At 37.7% G+C, this 12,872-nt stretch overlaps 2 protein-coding genes and 1 long non-coding RNA gene across 11 annotated transcripts in view; 1 reads left to right on the forward strand and 2 right to left on the reverse strand.

Moving 5' to 3' along the window:
* The window catches only part of SKP2 (S-phase kinase associated protein 2), a 57,367-nt gene that overhangs the window by 32,630 nt on the left and 11,865 nt on the right, over positions 1-12,872 (forward strand). The window contains exon 11 of one of the 5 annotated variants that reach the window (XM_036308362.1): positions 3,703-3,933. The exons of the other annotated variants lie outside the window; for them this stretch is intronic. The gene's annotated coding sequence lies outside the window, so the exon portion shown is untranslated. Of the gene's footprint in view, positions 1-3,702; positions 3,934-12,872 lie in introns of those variants that run through there. 5 annotated transcript variants of the gene reach the window in all.
* NADK2 (NAD kinase 2, mitochondrial) overlaps positions 1-12,872 on the reverse strand; it is a 31,341-nt gene that overhangs the window by 6,271 nt on the left and 12,198 nt on the right. For 3 of the 5 annotated variants that reach the window (XR_004967428.1, XM_036308355.1, XM_036308358.1), the window contains exons 5-9: positions 12,526-12,609; positions 11,616-11,752; positions 7,831-7,909; positions 5,264-5,329; positions 3,931-4,026 (exon numbers count right to left, since the gene is read on the reverse strand). Coding sequence is in view for 4 of the 5 variants with exons in the window: in XM_036308355.1 (XP_036164248.1) it covers positions 3,931-4,026; positions 5,264-5,329; positions 7,831-7,909; positions 11,616-11,752; positions 12,526-12,609 (462 nt within the window). In the remaining variant the exon portion in view is untranslated. The remainder of the gene's footprint in view (positions 1-3,930; positions 4,027-5,263; positions 5,330-7,830; positions 7,910-11,615; positions 11,753-12,525; positions 12,610-12,872) is intronic. The other 2 variants (XM_036308356.1, XM_036308357.1) reach the window with 2 other exon arrangements.
* On the reverse strand, positions 6,898-7,784 carry LOC118655861. Its single transcript, XR_004967432.1, has 2 exons — positions 7,173-7,784; positions 6,898-7,043 (listed from the first exon to the last, which is right to left on the reverse strand). It is a non-coding gene; the product is annotated as an uncharacterized LOC118655861 (long non-coding RNA).

Consider the following 12,872-nt stretch of genomic DNA (forward strand, 5'->3'; position numbering starts at 1 on the left):
CATTCTCACCTGTGTGCCTTTGCTCATACCTGCTATATATATCAGTGGTCGCCAACTGGTGGTCCAGGAGGTCCAAAGGTTGGCGACCACAGATCTATATATATAAAAGGCTAAGCAACCGTCTAACCATCCAGTAGGTATAACGCACACTGACCACCAAGGGAAAGGAGCTCAACACAGGAGCTGTGGAGCTGCAGTGACTTGGCAGCGGTGGTTCTCAGGTGATGCACCCTGGAACCAGTGGAGGGAGCCCGATTTTGGGGTGCATCACCTGAGAACCGCCCTCTTGCAATCTGGGACCCCCTCAGGGGATGTCGGAGAGCTGGTTTCGGCCCGATCCCCACAGGCTAGGCTGAGGGACCCCGCCTGCCAGAGGGATCCCGCTCACTCCGCAGATGCCCTTTGAGCTGCAGCGCTGCCCCAGGTGCGGCCGGTGGGGGAGGGACCACAGGAGGTGGGCTCCAGGGCGTGTCTGGCCCATCTCGCCCAGTCCTGCTCCACTGGCCACCTTCTAATTAATTTCTTTTCAATGTGCAAAAATTCGTGCACTGGGGCACTAGTTTGGTAATAAAGCAAAATAGTTGAAGTGTCCTGACTGTCTTATTGTTTAGTGTAAGTTCCCAATACCTACCTCATATCACACGTACGAGACATAAACACCTAGGGCACTACCCGCCCATGGCAAGAACTTAGCACTCAATGGCAATGCCAAATGCTAGGGACATGTATGTTACATTCTCATTCCTGTGAATATCACAGTTTTCGAAGATACTGTTTTAGAATTCTATTTTAAATCTAAAAGTCACATAAAAATGACCTATGTTTAGTAGGGTTCCATTGAATTAAATATATATAACGGACAAAATATTTTAGTAAGTAACATCTCCTTATCATAGTTAAGATTTACCTTAGAAGAACAAAGGGCTACGAAGACTTGCTATGATATTCCTAGATTCCTATTATTAGGAATACCACTTTCCTATTAAAACCAACCCAAACTAAGTCCTCTGAATTAGGATTAAATTAAGACTAATGTCCTGTGGCTAGGACCTGAATCTCAGCCAGGTCATCCTACCTTTAGAAGTGGTTTATATTCTACGAAGACAAACTACATGACTACGCAAGTGTTAGCTAGCACATGATCACTTTTTTTTCTATATCCTTTACCATACTAAGTTCCCATTTGAAATCAGACATACCTTGTACTAAAGACAACCAAACTGAAAGACAAACTGGGTCTCATATCTTCATTGGCTAGCAAAACTTTCTTCACTTAAGAGCACTCCTCACCCTTACATCTGCTAGGACAGAATGTATGGAGGACTGGAGACAGTCTTAAGAACTAACAGAAACGTATGATGCCACTCTGTAGTACATCTCCCAGTGTATGTAGCAAATCATGTCCCCCAGTGGGAAGGGAGACAAGATAATAATGCAACGATTCAGACACACCTGCATACCCCTACTGGGGACCAAGTCTACAATCCAGGTATGTGCCCTGACCAGGAACTGAACTGGCAACCTTTTGGTGCACGAGACGACACCCAATCAACTGAGCCACACTGGCCAAGGCAACCAAATTTTTAAAATGATACTTTTCATTTTTTCCCCAAAGGTTTATTTATTTGACTAAGACTGGGATTTTTTAAAATATGTTAAGTTACTGACTACTTATGAAGCAAGTGATATGATGTCTGAAAATTTACTTCCAAATAGGTCTTTAAAACCCTAGCTGGTTTGGCTCAGTGGATAAAGCATTGGCCCACGTACTGAGGGTCCTGGGTTCAATTCCAGTGAAGGACACATGCCTCGGTTGCAGGCTCAATCCTCACCCCAGTCAGGCATGTGCAGGAGGCAACCAGTTGAGATGTCTCTCTCACATTGATGTTTCTCTCTCTCTGCCCCTCCCCTTCCCTTCCACACTCTCTAAAAAAAACCAATGGAAAAATACCCTTGGGTGAGGATTTACAACAACAACAACAATTAGATCTTTATAAGATGAAAGGATATATAGGGGAACAGAGAAAACACAAGATTGGATATGGGGATTCATTATACTATTTTCCTATTCTTGTATATATTTAAATTTTTTCGCAATAAAAGGTTTTAAAAAGTAATGTTGGCCCTAACCGGTTTGGCTCAGTGGATAGAGCGTCGGCCTGTGGACTCAAGGGTCCCAGGTTCGATTCCAGTCAAGGGCATGTACCTTGGCTGTGGGCACATTCCCAGTAAGGGGCATGCAGGAGGCAGTTGATCGATGTTTCTCGCTCATCGATGTTTCTAACTATCTATCCCTCTCCCTTCCTCTCTGTAAAAAATCAATAAAATATATTTTTAAAAAAGTAATGCTGAAAAATAGGAACTAAAACTCCATTTTAAATGACCCAAACTTCAGACCATAGTTTCATAAGCACTATTTGTGAGCATGTAATCTTTATTCAAAAAATATCTGCATGAATATGTGCTAGAGACTATGATATGCACACAAAAAATTAAACAAGGGAAAAAAGCGACACTAGACACCATCCTAAATGCCTCAAGTTGTTCAAACTAGCTGGGTATGAGCTTACTAGACCAGTGGTTGCCAACCTTTAGGACCTCACAGACCACCAGTTGGCGACCACTGTACTAGATCACTAATAATGTGGTAAGTGCTATGAGAAAAAGTGCTAGAGAGGACAAAAAAGGGGTTAATTGTGCTCATGAAAAAAAATCTAGGTCCTAGTAGTTTTCCTACAGAGAGAATGACATTTGAAGACTGGATTTTTCAGCCAGTGGATGGAAAATGGAGAGCGTTCAAGTATTCAATGCAGAAAGAAGTTGCACTGAGTTAAAACAAAAGCCCAGAGAGAACCTGGCTTGTGCTGAGAATTCCAAGTAGCCTGCAGTGTCCCCTGTGCTGAGGATTAGGGCAGAGCAGTGGCAGGCTGGTAAGGAACTTCAGGTCATAAAGGCCCTTGTACGACAGACTGAGTAATCTGAACATAGTCAGGAGTTGATGAAAGTTTTAAAGCACAGACGTGGTACAGTCATATTTTATCTGCATTTTAGAAATGACATTCTATTGGTAGGATGAATGACAGCCTGAATAATAAAGGGCCAGGTACAAAGACTACTCACTAAAAAGTGGGGCCCAGGCTAAAGAAATGGCAGTAGAAATTGAAGGGGGGGAGGGGTAAGGATTTCAGAAGTGCCACTGACTGGATTTAGAGACTGGTTTGTGAGACTCAAAAGTGCACTCAAGGTTTGGAGGAACAATGTTTTTTCTCTAGAGCATTAACTCAGGGTAAACAGTGATACTATTAAGCAACGCAAGGACACAGGTAGAAAAACCAAAGACAATAAGTCCAGTTTTAAACGCACTGAATTTGAAAAGCTACTACCACTCTACCCACAAGGTAATTTTAGAACAGGAGTCTGTCCTCAGGAGGGGAGGCTGCTACAGGGAGAAGTCTGGGAGCATCGCGTGTGTGCGACGTAGGAAGCAGAAGAGACTTCCCAGAAAGAGGTTCCAGGCTAAACAAGACCCTGGAGCCCAGGTTAGCTCTGATCAGACCTTCAATGCACAAACCTCCAGCACCTGGTTTTTGTAACGGACTTTGTTTTCATTTCTTTGCTATTATTTAAAATATTCTTCATTTTTAAGAAATATGTAGTACCTAGAAACACTGCTCATCTTCTTTTTCCTCTTTACAAATCTAGTGAGGTGGGCGAAATAATGCCCAGAGCTAGGCTGCACTGCGGTCTAAGTCAAGGCAAGACTTCCAGACCCAACCCATGAGTGAAGCAGAAACCGAGCCGCCCACACAGCCCCCCCAGGCTGCCTGCTGTGTATCCGAGGCCTCAGATATGCCGACAAGAGAGAACGAATATATCACGTTACTTAAAATATTTCACAAAAGTCGATAAACAGCATCCCAAGTGACTCACCAGGCCTTTGATCCCGTTCCAGTGCACAAATTGAGCCCTGAACTCTTCTGTTTTTCCCAGGGACCATCATCAATTGAAATTTCATAGTAGGAAGCCCTATGAATTAAGAATATAAAACTGGATTTGCTGAACTGGAGGCTCACAGTAAATAACACATCTTTTTCAGAACTGATGAAATCTATGTAGGCCAGCCTGACTTAGTAGGCACACACATCATGATGCTAATGCTCATATTAAGTGAAAAAGTTAAAAAAAAATCTGCATGTCTACGTCCCTCTCTGATCTATGTGCTCCTTTCTATCAATACTTCACATTCCAAAGAGGGCATCTTCTAAGGTTTTTACCTGGCATTGCTGCTGCTGCTGCTGCTTTTACGGAGTCAAAAACACACAGAGCCTCATTTCAGAATTCAAAAAGAAAAACCATTCTCTGCTGAGTGTCTTTCTTGGTGGCTAATCCTTGATATACTTAAGTCTATTTCTAATCCTTCGAGTTACCAGGAGTTTCTGCTACGTTTCTGTGGAGTTACATACTATTGTGCCTTTTGAGTTGATAGTAAGCAAACAAGTTCAAAAGAAAATTCTCAACCAGCACTGAACTACTGAGCAGAACTAGAGATTTGTATTTCTTACAGTTATTTCATCGAATGGGTTTTCTGGGTACTAGCAAAAATGATACTATTCTTTAACTGCATGAAAGTATAAGTGATTTGCAACTATTCAAAGAACTTTTGAAACATGTAAAAGTCTATTTTGTAAACTATAACTTAAAATAATGTTGTCACTAATCAACACTGGATTATTTTTCTCTAGCAAATAAAGTTTAAAAAAACGCTTAATAAAATATAGCTTTTCAAAATTAATTATTAGACATACTTGCAAACACTAACACTCAAGGGATAATTTAACTCTTGCTCTAACCCTTTTAATCTCTCCGACCAAGCTTTGGATCTGTGAAGGTTTTATATGATACAACTCCTTTTCATTTTTTCTCAGAACTCAGCATTCTTCATAACAGTAAAAGATAGCACACTTAATATTCACATTTAATCTACTTCATTGCTTTATTATATCTTCTTAGAAAATTAGGGATTTTAGTCTCATTAGGAGCTCGTTATGTACAGACAAGCCAGCCAAATCACTGGAATGGTTGCTACTATGCCAGAATCACATGGAAACAAGAGATTAGAGGTGAGTGGGGAGAAAAGTGATAGTCAGGTAAGAGATAATGAGCAAATTTAGTGTCATTCTTTCATACAGGTTTATCAAGATTAGTCAACTCATAGAATTTTTGTTTCAGGGAATTATTTTTTTAAAGCAGCAATAAAACTCACAGTCCCTTTAGAGTGGGTATACTTCTTCTTAAACTGTCCACTGCTACAGCCCAAGAATATGACATTCTAGGTTAGAACAAATAGGAGAAAAGAAAAAAATGGGCTTTTAAAATGTTCTTAAATTTAAGAACATTATAAGTGAGGCAGGAATAATACTGCTGCACTTCATATTTTTCAAGCAAGGCACTTAAGTTCTCAGGGCACAGTGAAGCCTAACACAGGATCTGGAATCCGTTCTGATGCTGACTAGTTATATGACCTTGGACAAGTTCCATGAACTCTCCAAATCTTTATCTCAATTTTTCCCCTGGTAAATACAACTCCCTTTCTCGCAGGGTTGCTATGAGCATTAAATGTGATACAGGCACAAGATCCAAGTACCTGACACATCGCAGGCGTTTAATAAGTGGTCGTCACTTCCTTTCTGCCTGAGGGTCTATATCATAGCATCTTTCCAAGTAACCTCTAATACCGTCAACAGGGAAACCTCTTCCAATAGCATCCAAAGACAACCCCTGCTGTCCTTATCTTAGTAAAGACGTAAGGTGAGGCATCAAAGAGCACAAAAAGCAGCAGCGTCAGACATTATTTAGAGATAAACCAACCAAATCACTACCGCCACAGGAAGTACAAGCATTCAACCAAAACCTCCTACTGAGACTTCACTGAATGCCCAAAGTCTATCCATTTATCCCAGTTTCCCTCCTTTCATACGTTATTTGGTTTTTAGTAAGTATAAATTATAAAGCAACGCTAGCAGAAGCTCTCAGAAGTTACAACCTTTAAAATATACAAACATAATAATATAAGCCATTAAATGGCTTCCCTAGAGTAAAAGCATAAACACTCAAACCATTTTTACCTTTGTCATCTATTCATTTTCATAGACTTTCTCCAATCTCATTTAAAGTTGTGGTTCTCTTATGTCTTTAGCAATAATACCAGATTATATCACTAATTAGTTACATTTTCTTCCATCTCCCTCTTACTGCATAAATGTACCCATTATTCATTTCCATACTGCTTCATATTTGATACACAAAAGAAAAAAACTTTACATACAGTATGTCTATGTTAAAATAAATATTTTTACACTTTATTAAGTTTTTTAAAGAATATATCTTTTATTACTTTGAAGAATTTTACTTTTAATAATTTTTTAAGTTATGCATTTTACCACCACCCTCCAAAAAATTAAGATACCATGACCTTTATCTTATTCATCTTTATATTCCTAGTGGGTCTCATAAAACACACAGCAATGCATAATATATTTTTGTTGAATAAATTTAAATTTACATTAATCCAAATAATTACAACTACTCAGAACAATTGTTCAAGTCATTCCTGTTGAATCAGGCTCTGTTCTTTCCAGTACTACCTACGTGAAATCACTGGCTAAAACATAGGTCGCTTTTTGAATTAAGACAAATTTACATATACAAAAAGGAGAACGCATGTTCTAAAGCACTACCAAGAGCTAAATTAATTTCATATTATAGCAATCATTTCATAACTAGTAACTAATGACATTTTATAACTGATAACGAACACAAAGTTTTGCAAAAAAACTCGACTGACAATTTAAGCGTAAATTATATTCAACACCCACAAAACAGATTTCATCAATAATAAAACTCTTAATAAAGAACTTTATTAATCTTAATTTTTTCCTAATAATGGTTACAAATCTTAACCTGGCAATATACTTGCCTTATGATGTTGAACTAAGAAGGACGCAATTATCACTTACGTAGTATTCCTGACAAAAATGTTTAGGCTGAATGTAATCATGCAGAGGAAAAAAAAAATCACACAAATCTAAAATAAGGGCTATTCTGCAAACCAACCGGCTTAGGCCATTCAAATATTAATATCATGAATGACAAACAGGAGTGAGGCTAAGGACCTGTTCTTAATTAATTCGAAAGGGCCATGACAGCCACATGCAAGGCGAGATCCTTAATTGGATCCTGGATAAAAACAAGCAAACAAACAAATCAGCTTTAAAGAACATCATTAAGACAAGTAGGTAAGTTTTAATAAAAGTTTTATATCAATTGCCAATGTATGCCTCGTAAGTATACCATTCTCTTAAGCATGCATAGATGATAAATATAAATGCACCTGTATGATGGATGAAAGGTTCTGGGAAATACTGCAGTCAAGAACCTGAAAAACTTTGTTTAGCCTAGGGCAGTGGTCGGCAAACTGCGGCTCGTGAGCCACATGCGGCTCTTTGGCCCTTTGAGTGTGGCCACAAAGTTTCAATCGCACTGTATGTGCGCGCCCGAATGTGGTATTTTGTGGAAGAGCCACACTCAAGGGGCCGCAGTTTGCCGACCACTGGCCTAGGGTTTCACAAACTTTTTGGGTCATAGAACCTTCTTTCTCTTTAATATGTATTAACATGTATGAAGGTTTCAGAAATATTTCATTAAATAATTCATTTCTGTTACTTAGACAGTATTAATTATTCACAAATCTTAGGTTGTAGAAATTTAATAAATATGTGAAAAATACTAACACGTTCAATTCCAAATTCAAGCTCACAGGTTTAAATGTACCTGGATGACAGGCTCTCCCCAATAAAGACTTCATTTAGTGCTCTCACTGGCAAAAGCTGGGGTCCTGAAGCCTCAGGCCCTGCAGGTAATGAAGAAACAAATCCAAGACAGCTCTTAAATTTTAGCAATGTTATGACATAAGTTTTATAAAATTAAAATATTCATATTTTGTTGTAATAGAATCTATGCTTTAACAGTATTAACATATACAGTAACTCAAAGTATTCATAATATAAACCTCAAATTCATCTTACATTACAGCTGCAATGAACTTTCCTTACTCTCCAAAATAAACCTTAATTCTTCTTGAAACAATTTCTCAAGAGTGGTTAAAATATACTTATCCATCTCACAAGATTCTTATTGTCCCACTTAACTAGGTTTTACTCTGGAAACTTAAGAGGTGAAATGACCAAATACCTCCAAAGGAGAGGCATTTTGGATTTAAGCAGCACATTACATGCCTGGCTCACGTTGGAAACCAAATCAGTTGGTAGAAATCAGACCTGTTTTTAAGTTTTTGTTTTTCTTGTTTATTCATTTGTTGCTTTCAGTTTTATATCCCACATGTGAGTGAAATTATATGGCTCTTAACTTTTTCTGTCTTATTTTAGGGTCAAATATATGGTGATGAAGGTGATTTGATTTTAGGTGATGGGCACACAATGCAATATACAGATTATGTATCTTAGAAATGTACACCTGAAACCTAAATAATCTTATTGACCAATGTCACCCCAATAAATTTATCTTAAAAAATGGGCTCAATACCAACTAACACTTTTCTATCCAAAAGAGTGGATTAAAATGTGTATTTTTAAATATAGAATTTTTATACAGTAGTAGAGACAGGGACTGCTACACAGTGCAATTTTCTCACACTGCCATACTGGCAGACTATGTTTTCAGGCCGACTCACACTGGATATACACATGGGACTAGCAACAGCCTATGGAATAGGAGCAAAAAAAGTACAAAGGCCTGCTCCTAAAACTTCCCTTAAGGCTCTCCACGCTTTCCCCCCAAGTTCCTCTACCCATGATCCAATAAAAGACTTAGAGGCCCTAGGTCAGTGGTTCTCAGCCTTCCTAATGCCGCGACCCTTTAATACAGTTCCTCATGTTGTGGTGATCCCCAATTTCATTGTTACAAATTGAACATAATTAAAGCATAGTGATTAATCACAAAAACAATTTGTAATTATATATGTGTTTTCCGATGGTCTTAGGCGACCCCTGTGAAAGGGTCGTTCGACCCTCAAAGGGGTCGCAACCCACAGGTTGAGAACCACTGCCCTAGATGATAGGAGCCACTGTTTGGAAGTTGCTTGAACACACCTTGGACTGTGAGTGAGAGGAGCTAGAATTAAACCTTCATTAAGTGAAGCCACTGAAATTCTGGGATTGTTTAGCATTTCCATTCACTTATCCAAATTAATAAAAGCAGCCTTGAAAGTAAGAAAGTTGCTAGGTTTACATGATAAAAAATGTTTAAAAAATAATAAACTAACTCCATGTTCCTTTGAAGGTATATAGGTAACAAGAATGAATTCTTCATTAATTTTTACACAAATACAATCTAGCTAAGGGCAGATTATACTACATACAATGAAAATTTCTGTTTAAAGTTACATCAGACCTTTTTAAACTGAAAAGTCAAAAAACCTATTTTTTTCCCCCTCTGTAATCTTTTGTTCTAAATTAGAAAGCTAAATAAAGGATCAACATGGTGGTATATTTATAATCACAAATTTACACCTATATTCAAAAATCCCAAGTGGCAGCTTACTAGGAAATGTTTCCTGCCAACATGAAAAGAATTTAAATAGGAAATAGGAGCTATACCTTGAACTCTTTCTCAATTTTGTCTCAGAAAATAAAGCTATCAAAAATCTCCAGTCCTAGCCAAAACCGGTTTGGCTCAGTGGATAGAGCGTCGGCCTGCGGACTGAAAGGTCCCAGGTTCGATTCCGGTCAAGGGCATGTACCTGGGTTGCAGGCACATCCCCAGTAGGAGGTGTGCAGGAGGCAGCTGATCGATGTCTCTCTCTCATCGATGTTTCTAACTCTCTATCTCTCTCCCTTTCTCTCTGTAAAAAAATCAATAAAATATATTTAAAAAAAAATCTCCAGTCCTAGCTGGTTTGGCTCAGTGGATAGAGCGTCGGCCTACAGACTGAAAGGTCCTGGGTTTGATTCCGGTCAAGGGCACATGCCCGGGTTGCGGGCTCGATCTCCAGTAAGGTGTGTGTAGGAGGCATGAGGTTTCTCTCTCTCCCCCTTCCTCTCTGAAATCAATAAAAATATATTTAAAAATAAATACATAAATAGAACACTCCAAACTAGTTCCCAGACATGATAAATATCACATAATTATTAATGATATCAACAATATTAATAACTACCTCAATAATTAACACAATTTCCCATATTAACATAAAAAATCTGAAACTATTCTGATTCCAAATTCTTTACAATGTAATAACCTACTCCCATCACAATCATCACCACGACCACTCTCACTCCTGCTCTGGAAACCTGCAGGAGTTTGTTTTATCCCTGCAATCTGGCATACCTTGTGGGGCCTTTTAACATAATTATTCAAGTGGTTTGTGGGTCCTTTTAATTCAAAGACTGCTGCTTACGTTTTATATGAACGCCCTGGGTACTACTCAATTTACATGTAATTTTGCTTCTCTATATAATACATTAACTTAAATTATGAGCTAAAAACAGTGAACCTGACATAGGAGTTTGAGCAATGAACCTCTGAATACCAATCTACTTCTTTCCTATAAGACTGGGTGAAAAGAGCCGAACCTAACCATCTTCTGGTGGGAGCAATAACTTCTGGTGTGGGACAAAGTAAAATTTCTAGCTAAGATTTTTAAATCTTAATGAACAGTTGCTGCAGCCTTTCAAAATCAGTAATGGGATTTTATATGCATGTAATTACTTAAAAGATTTCTAAAATCAAATGATTTTGTTTGTTTGGGGAGAGAAGGAGCATCTTTAAAACATGACATGAACACACACACAAGTTAGGAACATGCTAAGCTCTAAAGCTATAACCACCATGAAAACTCACAGAGCGGGGGTGGATAAACATTAGGTACCACAAGACAGAAACAGACACAGAAAGCAGATATGTAAAGGCAGCTTTTCCTGTTCGTGCACCATGACAGTCTTAGAGCTAAGAGAAAAGTAGGAAAATGTACCAGTAATCCACAAATAGGCTCAAAAATGAGAATTCACCTTAACTATTTATAACAAAAAGCTGCCTATCACCCTATGCTAAAATTCTCTTAGCAGCTTACACAAATATTTGAAACAAATCTGAAGGCTGGAATGCAAAATTTCCCAACATAAATGTTTTAATCAGTAACTATAACTATAGTAAATATGTTTAAATGTAACTATATGAGTATATAATTATGAAATCTTCCACAGATTAGCTTGTTTTAGTTCTACTGCTTTATTTTTCCTTTTTGACCTTTTAAAGATTAAGGCCAAGAATCTTTCCTTAAATATCATCTACCCCCTTGGACATTTTCAAACCCATCCTAGAAAACATTTCTCTTAGAAATATGCTATATTTCTTACTTCAGTGTCTAATCATAGTAAGTTTTACACCTGAAATAGTTCACTGTACTTTCGTAAGTATTGTCAGTACTTTCGTAAGTACTGAAGTAAGTTAATTATAAAGTATTACTTTTAGAAATTAGACATCAAAAGAACTATAAGTTAAATATTGACCCAAACACATCTAACCCCCAATCCACCTACTGTCATCATGAACTCTGTCGACATTGAAGGCTCTACTGTGTTGATTCAAACTCAGCTGCTGTTCGTGAAGGTCCACAGGAACGGGATTGATGCCAGTCCCTTCAAGGTATAACCTGATACGCTGCCTCCATAACCACCTGGGAAGAGTGAATGAAAAGCAAGTTATGTTAAGACAGAATAAATTAAACTAAGAATTAGACATTGTAATTGCACCAAATTAAAAATTCATTTAAAAAACCTACTTGTTCCAGGAACAAATTATACTAGAAACACCTAAAATTCACAGGTTCCTGCTAAAAGACAGATTTAGAAGTTTATTTCTTTGTTCGATCATAATGGAAATATCTATGTGTACAAAATGTCCCAAATAACTTGAATTAAAGTCAAATTCTTTATCAAGGTAGTCTGACCACTGAACAAATTCAGTGAAAGAAATATGGAAAAAAACCATCTCCATTGTTTAAGAAACACTAATCTATAAGACAGGGATACCAAGAATCTCAGCAAGGGAGGAACTCTCAGTCATTCTGGGTGGGAGAAGAGGAGGATAAAAAACATAAAATCTCAGGAGGTTTGAACACTCAGTTTTAACCAACAGTTTTTACTATCTTTCTAAGACCATGTAACAACGCTAAGAAAGTAGAGACATGGCGTATATCTCACTGAAGGAAAAAACCCTCTATTTACAATTACATACAAGCCAAGTGGCATGTGTCAGGGATTCTCTATATAGTTCTGATTGGACTAGAATAAGGTAAGTTAGATGTGTTCGTGACTCGGCTAGTATATTACGTTTTATGGCTACTGTTATAATTGTGGACTAATCAAATAGTATCTAATTCCGTTTAACAGTATTTGAATGATACACCTTTATTAAGATATTTATATAACAACAGAAAGAAATTCCTACCTGAACTCACCACGATAGAACTTCTGTAAGGCTTCTGGGAAGGAATGTGTATAGCGAACAGGAAGACACAAATGACCCTCAGACCTTCATTTGAAAAGGAGTTGGGGGTGGTGTAAAAAGAAGAAAAAAAGCTTAATTCAAAAACCAGATATGAATTTTTTAAAATTTCAACTCTATACTTAATTTGTTTTTGCCACAAAATTGTCTATTTTCAACAAAAACAAAAAATAGACATAGTTTAAATCCAGCTTTACTGTCACAATACATAATACTACTTAATTTCCACATTATAGTGAAACTGAAAATAATAGCATATTTGCCACAGACTGACCACCTTGCAAAACTGT

Source organism: Myotis myotis, unplaced genomic scaffold, assembly GCF_014108235.1.
Source record: "Myotis myotis isolate mMyoMyo1 unplaced genomic scaffold, mMyoMyo1.p scaffold_m19_p_5, whole genome shotgun sequence".
Lineage (NCBI taxonomy): Eukaryota > Metazoa > Chordata > Mammalia > Chiroptera > Vespertilionidae > Myotis > Myotis myotis.